The 14,133-nt window shown below is 39.2% G+C and overlaps 1 protein-coding gene across 1 annotated transcript in view; it reads left to right on the forward strand.

Annotated features, from left to right (window-relative positions):
• Nucleotides 1-14,133, forward strand: part of LOC150089501 (glycosaminoglycan xylosylkinase-like) — a 128,882-nt gene that overhangs the window by 59,094 nt on the left and 55,655 nt on the right. Inside the window, exon 4 of the mRNA XM_090390006.1 lies at nt 4,240-4,326. Within this exon, the coding sequence (XP_090246132.1) occupies nt 4,240-4,326 (87 nt within the window). The remainder of the gene's footprint in view (nt 1-4,239; nt 4,327-14,133) is intronic.

Here is a 14,133-nt window from a genome sequence, read left to right on the forward strand (position 1 = left end):
AAGGTTTAGGCCTAAATGGTTGTCAGATGAACTAATGAGACAGGTGGCAGAGAAGAAAAATGCATGGGATACATACAAATTAATGGGTGACATGGAAGCCTATGATAGATATAAGTTGGTCTGTAACCAAGTCACAAAGGAGATTAGGCAGGCAAAGGCAGACTACGAAAAATCCTTGGCAAAGGATGCAAAGAAAAACAGAAAAGAGTTCTTTACATATTTAAACTCAAGAAGGAAAGGGATGAATCAGATTGGTCCACTGGATATTGATGGTTCAACAGTTGAGGATCCTGCTCAGGTGGCTAACAATCTAAACGAGTATTTTGCATCTACATTCACGCATGAGGAGTTATTCAGGAAGGAGAATGATGTAGGTAAAGTAAACATTGGCAGTGAGCTGGATGATTTTGTAATAACTGAGAGGAAAGTGGAGGAGAGATTGTCGAGGATAAACATAAAAAAGGCACCTGGTGTGGATGGGATCTATCCAGTTATATTAAAGGAGGCAGCAAAGGAAGTAAGCAAACCCCTAGCCATAATTATGAGAGCTTCTTTGGACTCAGGGGAGGTACCCATAGAGGCGCCTCCGTAGCCAGGTGGGAAGGAGCAGCAGTGCGTAGCACACGCTTCTTGATTAGACCGGGGTTCGAGCCCGTCACCACCAAATACGGAGGATGCGGAAAGGTTAAGGAATGACCACCGCATATCCTGGAGCAATATGGCCTTAGTTGCTAATGCTCCTAAAAACCAAACAACAACAACAACAACAGGTACCCATAGACTGGAGATGTGCAAATGTAACCCCAATTCACAAAGGAGGATCAAAGGCTGACACAAGTAATTATAGACCTGTTAGTTTAACTTCTGTTCCAGGTAAATTAATGGAGGCACTGGTTAAAGAAGCACTGCAGGATCATCTAGACAAGAATTCAGTTATAGCTCAGACGCAGCATGGTTTTGTTAAGGGCAGGTCTTGCCTGACCAATTTGATTGGATACTATGATGTAGTCACAAAAGAACTGGATGCAGGGAATAACTTTGATATTATATATTTGGATCTTAGAAAGGCTTTTGATACTGTTGCACATGGAAGACTGCTGCACAAATTGGAGCAGTGTGGCATTGGAGGCAAATTGCTGCTATGGATAAGGGGATGGTTGAGTAGCAGAAGACAGAGAGTGGTAATCAATGGACACTGCTCAACGTGGACTAATGTTATTAGTGGAGTTCCTCAGGGTTCAGTGTTGGGTCCGTTGTTGTTTTCGGTGTTTATGAATGATATTGATGATGGGATATCAAGTTTAATGTCCAAGTTTTCAGATGGTACAAAGGTTGGCAGGGTTGTTAAGGACACTACTGATGCTATGCTGCTGCAACAGGATCTGGAAAGGTTGAACAGATGGGCTGAGAGGTGGCAAATGAAGTTTAACATTGACAAATGTAAAGTACTACATATGGGAAACAGTAACCCCAGAGCAACGTATCAACTCTGCGGTACTACACTGACAGTGGTGGAGAATGAAAAGGACCTGGGGTAATTGTGCAGGCAGATATGAAGTTCTCTGAGCAGTGCAGACGAGCTGCAAGAGTAGCTCATGGTGTCTTGTCAATGATATACAGGAATTTTTCTAGCAGGGATAAGGAGGTGATTATTCCCTTGTATAAGGCAATGGTTAGGCCACATCTTGAGTACTGTATACAGGTCTGGAGGCCTCATTTCAAGAAGGATGTAGAGCTGCTGGAATGGGTACAGAGAAGGGCAACAAGATTAGTGAATGGAACAAAGGGTTGCTCTTACGAAGAAAGGCTTAAGTTTTGCAAATTACAGAGTCTGGAGACTAGGCACCGGCGAGGTGATCTGATAGAGGTGTATAAGGCTTTGAATGGTTTGAGCATGCTCAATGCCAATGGGATTCTTCATCTTGCTCAGAATAATCACCTCAGAGGGCATAAATTCAAATTGAGGAAGGACGGATGTCGGATAGATGTGCGGAAATTTGCCTTTGGCCAGCGGGTGGTTGGTTGGTGGAACCGACTTCCATCACTTGTTGTTGAAGTTGATAGCCTAAACAAATTTAAAGCTCAACTGGACAGGTATTTCGAACGAACGGAGGGGTGAAATGGGAGTGGTGTGTTTTTTTTTTTTTTTTTTTTTTGGCTGATGCTGAATAAGCTTGCTTTCTTGCTTTCTTGCATCATATGCCTCTACTAATGCTAATGCTAGTACTCCGGCACGACCACCAGGTCAGTGGAGTTTATGATAAATCATCAGTACGAAAATTAATCGTATTTAGTAGTCACGGGCTTGAACCCCGGTCCGCTCAAAGAGCGCATGCTATTGCACTCTCGCTTCTGAGTTAAATTTGATCACTGTGCTATAGGCTAAACCATGAGAACATTGTACAACATCCACTATTTATCTTTAATCCCTAACTATCTGTCAACTTAGATCATTGATTCCACTAGGATTACCACAACTGCATCACTAGCAATATGATCCAGACATCCGAATTTGACTTTCCTGAAGTAATGAACATCTTTATGAAAATTTTTCAACAGAGTTTTAGATGGCAGAAAATGATAAACATTTCTTGCTCTACATGGGGACTTTTTTGTTGAATATCCTTTGAATGAAATCAGAAGTCAGGCAACAGCACATTGTTCTCCAATTGTACACTCTGCACCACAGTCACTATGCATAATTCCAAAAAAAACAAAAGAAAAAAAAAAACACTTTATACCAATGTGGAATGTTCTGTCAACTGAAATTAAAAACTCATAATCGCTGATTTAATATATAGAGTTTTATTTGTTTGCAAATTTTAATTGCTATATCCCAACAATATATTGGGAACAAAAAGTGATAGATTATTTACAGTGTTAAGATTGCAGTTGATGTAATTTTGGGAATGTATTGCAGAAATTGGTTAATTGGCTAAGGGAAAGTTGTGATAGGTATGCAATGTGAGTAAATATTGAGTAGATAAAGGTTGAGAATGGAAAGAGAAAGGTGTGAATTAAATATTGAGAGAGAGAGAGAGAGTGTAGAACAGGTTGTTGTTGTTGTTGTTGTTGTTGTTATTTGGTTTTTAGGAGCATTAGCAACTAAGGCCATATTGCTCCGGGGATATACGGTGGTCATTCCCTGACCTTTCCGCATCCTCCATATTTGGTGGGCACGGGCTCGAACCCCGGTCTAATCAAGAAGCGTGTGCTACGCACTGCTGCTCCTGCCCACCTGGCTACGGAGGCGCCCAGTAGAACAGGTGAACAAGTATAAGTATTTGAGAACCATAACGGTGGAATAAGCAATGAGCAGAGAAATAAGAATAGCAGTGGATAAAAAAAAAAAAGAAGCTTTTGAGAAGTGAAGAGAAGAATAGTGTGTGGGAGATTAATAATTAGTTTAAGGAGAAGTTTGGTTTGATGTCTAGTATGGAGTGAAGTACTTATCAGAGACATGAATGTTGAGAATGAAAAATATTAGAAGATTGGAAAGTTTTGAAATGATGTGGGTATGGAGGAGAATGAATAAGATAAGATGGTATGATTAACCCCGGGGGCTCACATCTTGTGAGTATGGGCTTGGCACACCCAGGGTCCCGAGCTGGATATCATCATTCTTCTCTTTCTTGGTGATTCCCTTCTACTTCTCTCTCTCTCTCTCTTTCTCTCTCGCTCTCTCTCTCTCTCTCTCTCTCTCTCTCGCTCTCGCTCTCTCTCTCTCTCTTGGTAACTCTGGAACTTTTTTTTTTTCCTGGTGCAGCATAAGCCTCAGGCTTCCTTTCACCATTTGGCTATTAATAATAATAAAACTGAGAAATGAGGTTTTGAGAAGTGTGAGTGAATTCTTGTGTGCTTTGGACTGAAATAATTAAAAAGGAGAAGAAAAATTGGACTGGACATGTACTGCCAGGTGAATGATGGAAGAAGAATGTGGTGGAGGGGAAGAGGTGCAGAGTGAGATTGAGGAAAACTGTGATAGATGAATTGAGAGGGAATGATGGATATGGGGAGATAAAGAGGAGGGCTGAGGATAGGGAGATTTAGGTAAGTGATTTTTGAGTTGTGTGCTTGGATTTGCCTGTAGCAAAACACTTATGATGATTTTTTTTGTGGCTGATTTACTGATTCCCCCTCATATATACACACCATCTGTGTATATGTAGATTGAAAAATATGCCATGTTGAGTGATGCAGTTTTGTTTTTATAAGTCAAATGGATTTGTTTTTTTATAGGTTTTCTAGAGACTATATTATTACAGGTCCTCCTTATGCTGGTGCAGATAGGCATAATGGAGAGATTGCTGCATTTCATTTAAGTAGGTAAGTGTCTTGGAGTAACGCACAAAAAAAAAGTTTTGTTCATGAAATAATCATTACTAAATTTTTACATTTATATATTTTCATTCAATTTGTTTATACAGATCACGTTTGTTAAACAATAATGTAGACATGAACATTATTGAATTTATAGTGTGCTTTCTATCATGGGTGATTACAAGGTTGCAAATTTATTAATATTATATTGGATTTCTACAGGCGGTAATTTTTAGGAAATGCATGTAAAGTATCCAAAAGTATACTTTATATGTATTCCCCAAAAATTCAACAGTGAAAAGTTGTCGAATTACAGGTGGCTGCAAGTTTAGTAATGAAAGGATGTTTCATATGTATTCCCTAAAAAATAATTAGTGGAAACTGTAAAGTTACAGGTGGTGGTCTGTTCAACAGTGAAAAGCTGAGTAAATATATCTGATAAATTTATTGGGAAGTGAGGAATTGCAACTGGTAATGCAAATATATATATTTTTTGTGATAACAAATAAAATAAAAAGTCTCACAGCAAAAGGAGATTCATCTTGTATTTATCTACAGCAGTGGTCTTCAACTGGTCTATAACTTGTGGACTATTCTGTGAGGTCTGCTGCTTAAGTCTAGTAGAGTAATAAATTTTTTTGTAGTGTTAAATAGGTTTCTAATGGGTCAGTCCCATTACTGGAAAAGAATATTAACTGAATTTGCATTAAGCAAGAATTGGCTATATACAGCCACATTATTTTCTGCTGTCTAAACCCATACATCATGTTTGAGTGTAGGTTCTAATAACCTTGTGTGTCTGGAGTTACCATAAAAAATAAATGAAAAAGAAATAACATTACCAAATCAAGACACTTCACTGAGTTCAAACTGTTTAATTTAGAAGACTAATTGTAAAAAGATTAATTGATAGTAATACATTTCAGGCAGTTTTGCAACCCCTAAACTGCAGCCATTATCAACCCACTGCAGGATGGAAACCTTCTCAACAATGCATGCTGAGGGAAATGGACCATAATCTGCCATGCTGGTCCAGTGCGGGTTGGCAGATCGACAGTATTCAGCAGTCAGGGGCTTGAACCCCGGTCTACTCAAAGAGTGTGTGCTACTTTACTCCCACTCCTGACCACTCGGCTGCGGAGGCCATACAACCCCTTCTTTAGTGACCTTCTAATTTTGTGTTCAATAAAATTTGTGCATTTAGGCAAAATGAAGCAACCTATACATTATCAGACATTTAAACAAAAAAGAAAAAAAAAAGAAAAAAGTGCTACCAGCTTTATTTTCCCATCCCTCCTAATAATTCCAATTCTTCTTGAAATTTATTCAAATACTACCAGCTTCCACACCACCAAGTGGAAATATATTCCAACAGTCAGTTACTTTTCTAGTTGAAAGTAATTTTTGTACATCTGCCCTGCAATCTCCCTTTTTCAGTTTTAATTTATGTCCTCTTTTGGTTTTCGTATGAGAGAGTAAGGATGCTACCAGCATTTAAAGCCTTAAACATTTCAATAAGGTATCCTCACACATGCCTACTTTCAAGACACTGCAATTTACAGAGCTCAAGTTTTCTTAATACGAGTACCATTGTTTGCTCTTGACTAATCATGTTTCTTTTTTCTGCACCTGTTCCAACTGATCTGCGTTCCTCCGAAATATGCTTCCATATCTGTGTGCAGTATTTGAGATGAAGTCTAACCATTGCCTAATAGAATGGGAATAATCACTTCTCTGTCTTTGCTGGCAGAATTCTTATCATTGACAGAATATAGAAGTACACTTATATTGTATTATTCTGCAGTTGTTGCTACCCAAAATGCTATGTCCTGCATTTGAAAAAAGTAACTGTTGAGTTCATCTGCAACTCAGCTGGGGTATTTAATACTATCCCACGTCCATTACATAAGGGTCCGATCTGGTTTGTCCTTCTCTTCTTTGCATTTATATATGTGAAAAATTGCTTCCCCCCACCCCCTCTTACCAGCGATTTCTCATAATCTGCCTTTGCCAGCCTAACCTTTTCAGTGGCATATTTCAGATCAGTTTGTAGCTGTTATAGACTTCAGTAATTTTTATTGCTCTGTAATTTTCCCATTCCATCTTTTTCTGCTCAAGTAATCTGGCAACTTCTTATTCATCCAACTTGGAATCTTCCTCATTGAGTATTTTTTTTTAATGGTATATAAGCATTCAAGGCTTCTGTGATTAATGTTTTAAAGGTATACCATAATTCAATTGTATTTGCTCCCACTGAGTTCCGTAGAGTTCCACGGAACTCTACGGAAGTCGGAATTTTCCCCATGCTTGTGCAGCACTCGCAACCGTGCTTGCTGAATGGATCGAATCAAAAAAGAAATGTTCGATGAACATGTGAATAGAAATATTTATTGTATTTATTCAATTTTTTATCTTGTGTGCAGGAAAAGTTACAAAAGTGCTCAATTAAAATTATAAAATTACAAAAAAAAGAGGAGACAGACCTAACATCAGTTTGTTTTACCTCTCGAGCATTGTTGCCAGAATTGGCATCTTCAACTGATAAGTACGTCACTGCGGAGGTTGAGGGCTGTGGAGATTTAGAAGGGGTTGGCTTCTCGAAAGAACATATTAATGGATGACTGGACAGTGATTTTTTTCTTTTCATTGTAGATTTTAGCATTAGCATTAGTTTGTTATTTGGTTTTTTTAGGAGCATTAGTAATAAGGCCATATTGCTCCGGGGATATGCAGTGATCATTCCCTGACCTTTCTGCATCCTCCGTATTTGGTGGTCACGGGCTTGAACCCCGGTCTAATCAAGAAGCGTGTGCTACGCACTGCTGCTCCTGCCCACCTGGCTACGGACGGAGGTGCCATTAGCATTAGTAGAGCATATGATGCATGATAGCAAACTTATGCGGCATCAGCCAAAAAAAACCCAAAAAAAACCCCTTCCCATTCGTTCTAAATCCTGTCCATCTCAGCCTTAAACTTATTTAGGCTATTAACTTCCAAAACAAAAGATGGAATATTGTTACAGCAATTAACCACCTGCTGGCTAAAGGCAAATTTCCACACATGTATATTCTACAACTGTCTTTCCTCAGTTTTTAATCTGTGCCCCCTCAGGTTTTTATTCTGAGCAAGAGGAAGAATCCCATCAGCATTCAGCTTGCTCAACCCATTCAAGGCCTTATACATCTCAATCAGATCACCTCGCAGGTGCCTAGTGCCTACTCTCCAGGTGCTGCAGTTTTCAGAACTTAAGCCTTTCTTGGTAAGAGCAGCCCTTTCTTCCCCTCAGCAATCTTTTTGCCCTTCTTTGTACTCATTCTAGCAGCTCTACATCCTTCCTAAAATGAGGCCTCCAGACCTGTACACAGTACTCTAGGTGTGGCCTGACCATTGTCTTGTATAACAGGATAATCACATACCCGTCCCTGCTAGCAAAATTCCTATAAATCATTGACAAGACTCCATGATCTGCCTTGGCAGCCTGTCTGCACTGCTCAGCAAACTTCATATTTGACTGCACAATTAGCCCCCAGGTCTTTTCCACTTCCCTGAGTGTAGTACCACACAGTTCATAGGTTTCTCTTTGGTTATTGCTACCTTTTTGCAGTATTTTGCATTTGTCAATGTTAAACTTCATTTACCACTTCTCAGCCCATTTGCCCAACTTATCTAGATCCAGTTGGAGCAGCATACTGTCTTTACTGTCGTTAACAACCCTGCCAACCTTCATATTATCTGAAAATTGGACATTAAACCTGATATATACCTTCATTAATATCATTGATAAATATACAAAACAACGAGCCCAACACCAAACCCTGGGGAACTCAACTAATAACATTTGTCCCCAAAGAGCAGTGTCCATTGATTACCACTCTCTGTCGTCTCCCACTCAGCCATCCCTTTATCCATTGTAACAACTTACACTTAATACCATACCTCTCCAATTTGTACAACAGTCTTCCTTGTGCAACAGTATCAAAATCTTTCCTGAAATCCAAGTATATGATATCAAAATTATTTTTGGCATTCAGTTCTTTTGTGACCACATCATAGTATCCAATCAAATTGGTCAGACAAGACCTCCCTTTAACAAACCCATGCTGTGTCTTATTCCTGCAGTCGTGTCTACACGATCCTGCAGTGCTTCTTTAACCAGTGATTCCATTGTTTTCCCAGGAACACAAGTTAAACTAACAGGTCTATAATTACTTGTGTCACCTTTTAAACCCCCCCCCCCCCCTTTGTGAATTGGTGATACATTTGCACACCTCCAGTCCAAGGGGACTTCCCCTGAGTCCAAGGAAGCTCTCATAATTATGGCTAAGGGTTTGCTTACTTCCTTTGCTGCCTCCTTTAATATAACTGGATAGATTCAGTCCACCCCAGGTGCCTTTTTTATGTTTAACTTCAACAATTTCTCCTCCACTTTGCTCTCAGTTATTACAAAATCACTTAATTAGCTCCCTGTTAGAGTTTGATAAAGTTTTGGCACTCCCCTCATTGAATAACTCCTCATGTCTGAATATAGATGCAAAATACTGATTCAGTTTATCAGCTACTTGAGCATGATCATCAATAATCAACCCATCTATGTTAAGTGGTCCAATCTGATTCATCCCTTTCCTTCTAGAATTTACATAGGTGAAGAACTCTTTGCTGTTTTTATTTGCATCCTTTGCCAAGGATTTCTCGTAATCTGTCTTCACCTGCCTAACCTCCTTTGTGACTTGATTATTGACTAGTTTATATCTGCCATAGGTTTCTGTGTCACCTGATACTTATATGCATCCCATATATTTTTCTTCTCTGCCACGAGCCTCATTAGTTCATCTGACATCCATTTAGACCTAAACCTTGAACAGTATTTCTTAGTTTGAATGAAAAGCCTAGTAACCTCCAAAATTAAGTCCCTGAAGACTTCCCATATAGAATTCAATGTTGGTAACATCATCAGTTTATCCCACTGTACAGAATTTAAAAACTGTCTGAGACCCCTGCAGTCACCTTTACGAAAGCAATAGCCTTTCCCTTTAGCCTTGATGGTAGTTACATCTTTAAGTAATTCCCACATAAGTACATTGTGATGACTGTCACCCAGTGGTTCCTTCATATGCGAATTCTTAATGCATAAATAATCACTGTTGATAATCAGATCAAGAGTATTACTCCCTCTGGTTGCCTCTCGAACATGTTGCTGTAGAAAACAGTCATCCAATAAATCCACAAAAGTCTTGCTAGTGTGCGAGTGACCAAACCACAAGTTCCAGTCGATATCTTGAAAGTTAAAATTCCCCATTATAAGACATTCCAATTTACTGGCCCGCTCTGTTTCTCTACACAATTGCTCATTATACTCATCAGATACATTAGGCCTATAACACACTCTCATTTTTCCTTTCCCAGTGCTTATGCCACAATGGTGCCTCCATAGCCAGGTGGGAAGGAGCAGCAGTGCATAGCACACGCTTCTTGATTAGACCGGGGTTCGAGCCTGTCACCACCAAATATGGAGGAAGCGGAAAGGTCAGGGAATGACCACCGCATATTCCCAGAGCAATATGGCCTTAGTTGCTAATGCTCCTAAAAACCAAACAAACAAAGCTTATGCCACACCAAACAGACTCAACATTGCATTGTTCACCAACATCAATTGGATGCACTTCCTTAGATTTTATGTGTTTCTTAACTAACAGCATAACCCCTCCTCCCTTCCTGTCCTTAGGCCTATAACACACTCTCATTTTTCCTTTCCCAGTGCTTATGCCACAATGGTGCCTCCATAGCCAGGTGGGAAGGAGCAGCAGTGCATAGCACACGCTTCTTGATTAGACCGGGGTTCGAGCCTGTCACCACCAAATATGGAGGAAGCGGAAAGGTCAGGGAATGATCACCGCATATTCCCAGAGCAATATGGCCTTAGTTGCTAATGCTCCTAAAAACCAAACAAACAAAGCTTATGCCACACCAAACAGATTCAACATTGCATTGTTCACCAACATCAATTGGATGCACTTCCTTAGATTTTATGTGTTTCTTAACTAACAGCATAACCCCTCCTCCCTTCCTGTCCTGTCTATCCTTTTTGTACACATTGTACTCCCCAAATTCCAATTCTACACTGCTTATGTCTGTTTGACACCATGTCTCTGATATCCCAACAATATCTGCCTTTGATGTCTTGACTAGCACTTCAAGCTCATCAAATTTATTAACTATACTCCTATCATTGGTGTACATGCAAGTACAGTCAGTCCTCGTATAACACGTGTTTACACTACACGAATTCAATCGTACACGATTTATAAATAGGGAAAGGATATCTTATATAACACGAACCAAGTTTGCTTATGCATGATTCGCCTTTGTGCTTACAAGAAATGGCAGTCCAATGCGGAATCACCCGAACTGAACGCAACAGGATAGGAATGAAGAGAAGATTCTGAAAATTTATTTTTGTTTTTTATTTCAGTGAAGGGGAAACTCATTTCACCATAATAACATAAAAACTGATGCAATTGCAGCTATTGGTATTATCGCAAATGCAATTAGATTGAGTTTACTACCTGTTTGTAACAGATTCCACTAGCAGAAATGCATCTGGATATTGTTTTATGGTAGTGACCTCCAGAAAGTGCTTTAGTAAAATGTGAGCTAATGAGGTGTTAATAGTGCCTTTGCCTTTACGATGTTGTTTATTCAGTTGCTACACGAGCCAGTTTTGTTTGTGTATCAAGCATGCCACCTCGTTTCGTAATTGTGCTTTATTCGCTAAAAATGAATAAAATACTTTAAAGGTGTGAGAAGGAAGTGTCCTCTGAAGACACTACAGATTCAAAGAGAAAAGGAAAAGCAATATGGATAGACAGAGGTGGACTGGGTCAAAAATTCGTACCGGGGAAAATTTGTAAGGGCCTCATACTAGCGTTTATGCCCAAAATCACACCGACCTCTATCGTCTTCTGGCCTATGGCCCACCGAGGTTCCCCCGGTATGGCCAGTTCACCTCTGTCAATCCAGAAAAAATATGAAATTGTGAAACGCTTTGAGCGAAATGAAAATATGTGATATTGCACATGCTACAGGCCTAAATGAGGTAATGCTGAGAATTAGAAAGAATGCAGAGAAAATAAAAACAACTTTCATAGCATGAACAACTCAAAGTGTAACAGAATCCATTAGATCAAGGCAAAGAATTGGAAGAGATGGAAAGTCTGTTTAGATCGAAGATAAAAACAAAGAACAAGTTTGCTTATGATAGAAGCAAAAGCATTAGCAATATTTTATTATATAATAGTCATAATAAAATACTTAAGTATTTTATTACGATTATTTATTGTGTTTAGTAATGTTTTGGTTACAAATGTGTGTTCAATCTTGGGTGGTCGGCACCTAACCCTATTTTTTCCATAAGGCCTGTTATTTATATTGCACGATTTTGCATTGCACGAGCGTTTCTAGGAACACAACTATCATGCTATACGAGGACTGACTGTATACATGCACCTGTTTTACTCTTAGTTACCATCACACAGCCCATGTATTTATTTGTTCCACTATGACTCCCAGCAGTCCTGGAAATCTCCATTGCCTTGTTTTTCAGGCTGCTGCTCATTTTAATAGAAGCAATGCAAGAATCACTTTTGCCTCTGCCTGCGGCCACTGTTAACCTTTTAGTCTGTATATCCCCCCAAGCTAGCAGTTTTCAAACCCACTTAACACTGCTTCGATAGCATCAGCAATTATTCTTGCACCCTTTCTATTTAAGTGTACCCCATTTCTGTAGAAGCAGTCTCTCCTGTCAACAAGCACAGACCAGGCTGAAAAAATTCTACTCCTTGAGCCTTGCACAATCTCTCCAGGGCCGAATTGATCGACAAGGCTCTCATCATATACTCCTCCTATCGTTTCTGGACAGAATTGCAGACATTTTCACATTCAACTCTAATTTGCGACTTTTTTTCAACAGTGAACTGTACTTGTTAAGTAATTCCGCCAGTCTCCTACTCTTAATATCATCAGTTCCAACGTGTACAACAATATCACTTTTTGTGCCCTTAAAAGATGATATTTGCTCTACGTCATTAACTTCTGCCCCTGGCAGACATACCCTGGTCCTGTTCCACCTATCCTTCTTGCATAGTATATTCCCCATCTCCCTGACAATAAAGTCACCAACAATAACTAGTTCCTTTGGGACCAGCGCATTCTGCCTTGGAGATTGCCTCTGTGTTGCCTGATGCACAGGAGTGAGCTTTGCTGTTGAGCTGGGCAGCTGAGAGTTTGATGGGCCCCTTATATTAATTTCTTCAATGGCATTTCCTCAAGTTCTCAAAGATACCCATCAGAACGCTGAGTTGGTGCCTAATTTCTTGATACTCTAGACACCTAGTGCACACTAGGCATGCTCCTTGGCTAGACCATGTCATGTTTTAGAAAGGTCTGCAAACATTTCACATTTCACACATTTTTTGGGACTGTGATGCATTGGAGAATCGCTCCCTTAATTTCTCCCCCAAGTCACAGCCCTCTCTCTAGTTTGTGATCTTTGCTTCACAGCTCTAGTCTGGACATGATTTCTGTTTAAATATAATTTAATTAACAATGAAAAATAATAAATTTTAATAATATTTTTGATTAATTGATAATACTATAATAAGCTAACAGATTCCTAATTGAGTGCTTCGTACTATGCTATCTAGTTTTATTCTATACCTTTCGCTATCGGTCCGATATATATATATATATATATATATATATACACGTTATGCTATTTCTTATTGACTACAATATGGCGGCTAGTTAAACAATATTGGCGCCAGCACTGGGAGTCGTAACTTCCAAAAATCTCTAGTTAAGTTCAAAATAAGAAGCTAAAGAACGCTACTAAACCTATTTAATATCTCTGTAAAACATAATGTAATATGTTAATTAACGAAGAATATGGTAAAAATTTAAAATTCTTATCCCTTTACAGCAGCCAAAAATCCACAGACTGTTCTTTTCCTTGACTAGAGCCATTAGTCCATGAAGAACAATGTCCATTGATTACTATATTCTGTCTTCTCCCATTCAACCATCCTTTTATCCATAGCTGCAACCTGCCCTTAATATCACATTGCTAATATTTGTACAGCAGTCTTTTATGTGCAACAGTGTCAAAAGCTTTCCTGAAATCCAAGTATATGATATCAGGATTAATTTTTGCACCTAGTTCCTTTGTGACCACATTGTAGTTAACCAATAAAACTGGTCAAACAAGATTTCCCCTTAACAAAACTTTGCTCTGTCTGAAGTATAATTGCAGCCTTGTGTAGATGATCATGCATTACTTCTTTTACCAGTGACTCCATTATTTTCCCTGGAACAGAAGTTAAACAGGTCTGTAATTACTCATGTCACCCTTTGATCTCTCTTTGTGAATATTGGATACATTTGTGCATCTCCAGTCCATGAGGACCTTCCCTGAATCCAAGGCTGCTCTCATAATTTTGGCTAAGGGTTTGCTTACTACCTTCAATGCCTCCCTTAATGTAACTGGATAGATCCCATCCACCCTAGGTGCCTTTCTTATGTTTAATTTCAAGAGTTTCTCTTCCAATTTCCTCTCAGTTATTACAAAATCATTTAGTTCTCTGTTAGGGCTTTATAAACTGGCATCCCCTTCCCTAAAGATTTCCTCATGTGTGAATGTAGTAAATTCATACTACTCATTCATATCAGTAACCTGAGCAGGATCATCAACAGTCAAACCATCAATATCAGGTGGAGCAATTTGATTCATCCCTCCTTCCTTTCAGAGTTTACATAAGTGAA

Source organism: Mastigoproctus giganteus, chromosome 2, assembly GCF_048544385.1.
Source record: "Mastigoproctus giganteus isolate SK-2022 chromosome 2, ASM4854438v1, whole genome shotgun sequence".
In the NCBI taxonomy this organism is placed as follows: Eukaryota; Metazoa; Arthropoda; class Arachnida; order Uropygi; family Thelyphonidae; genus Mastigoproctus; species Mastigoproctus giganteus.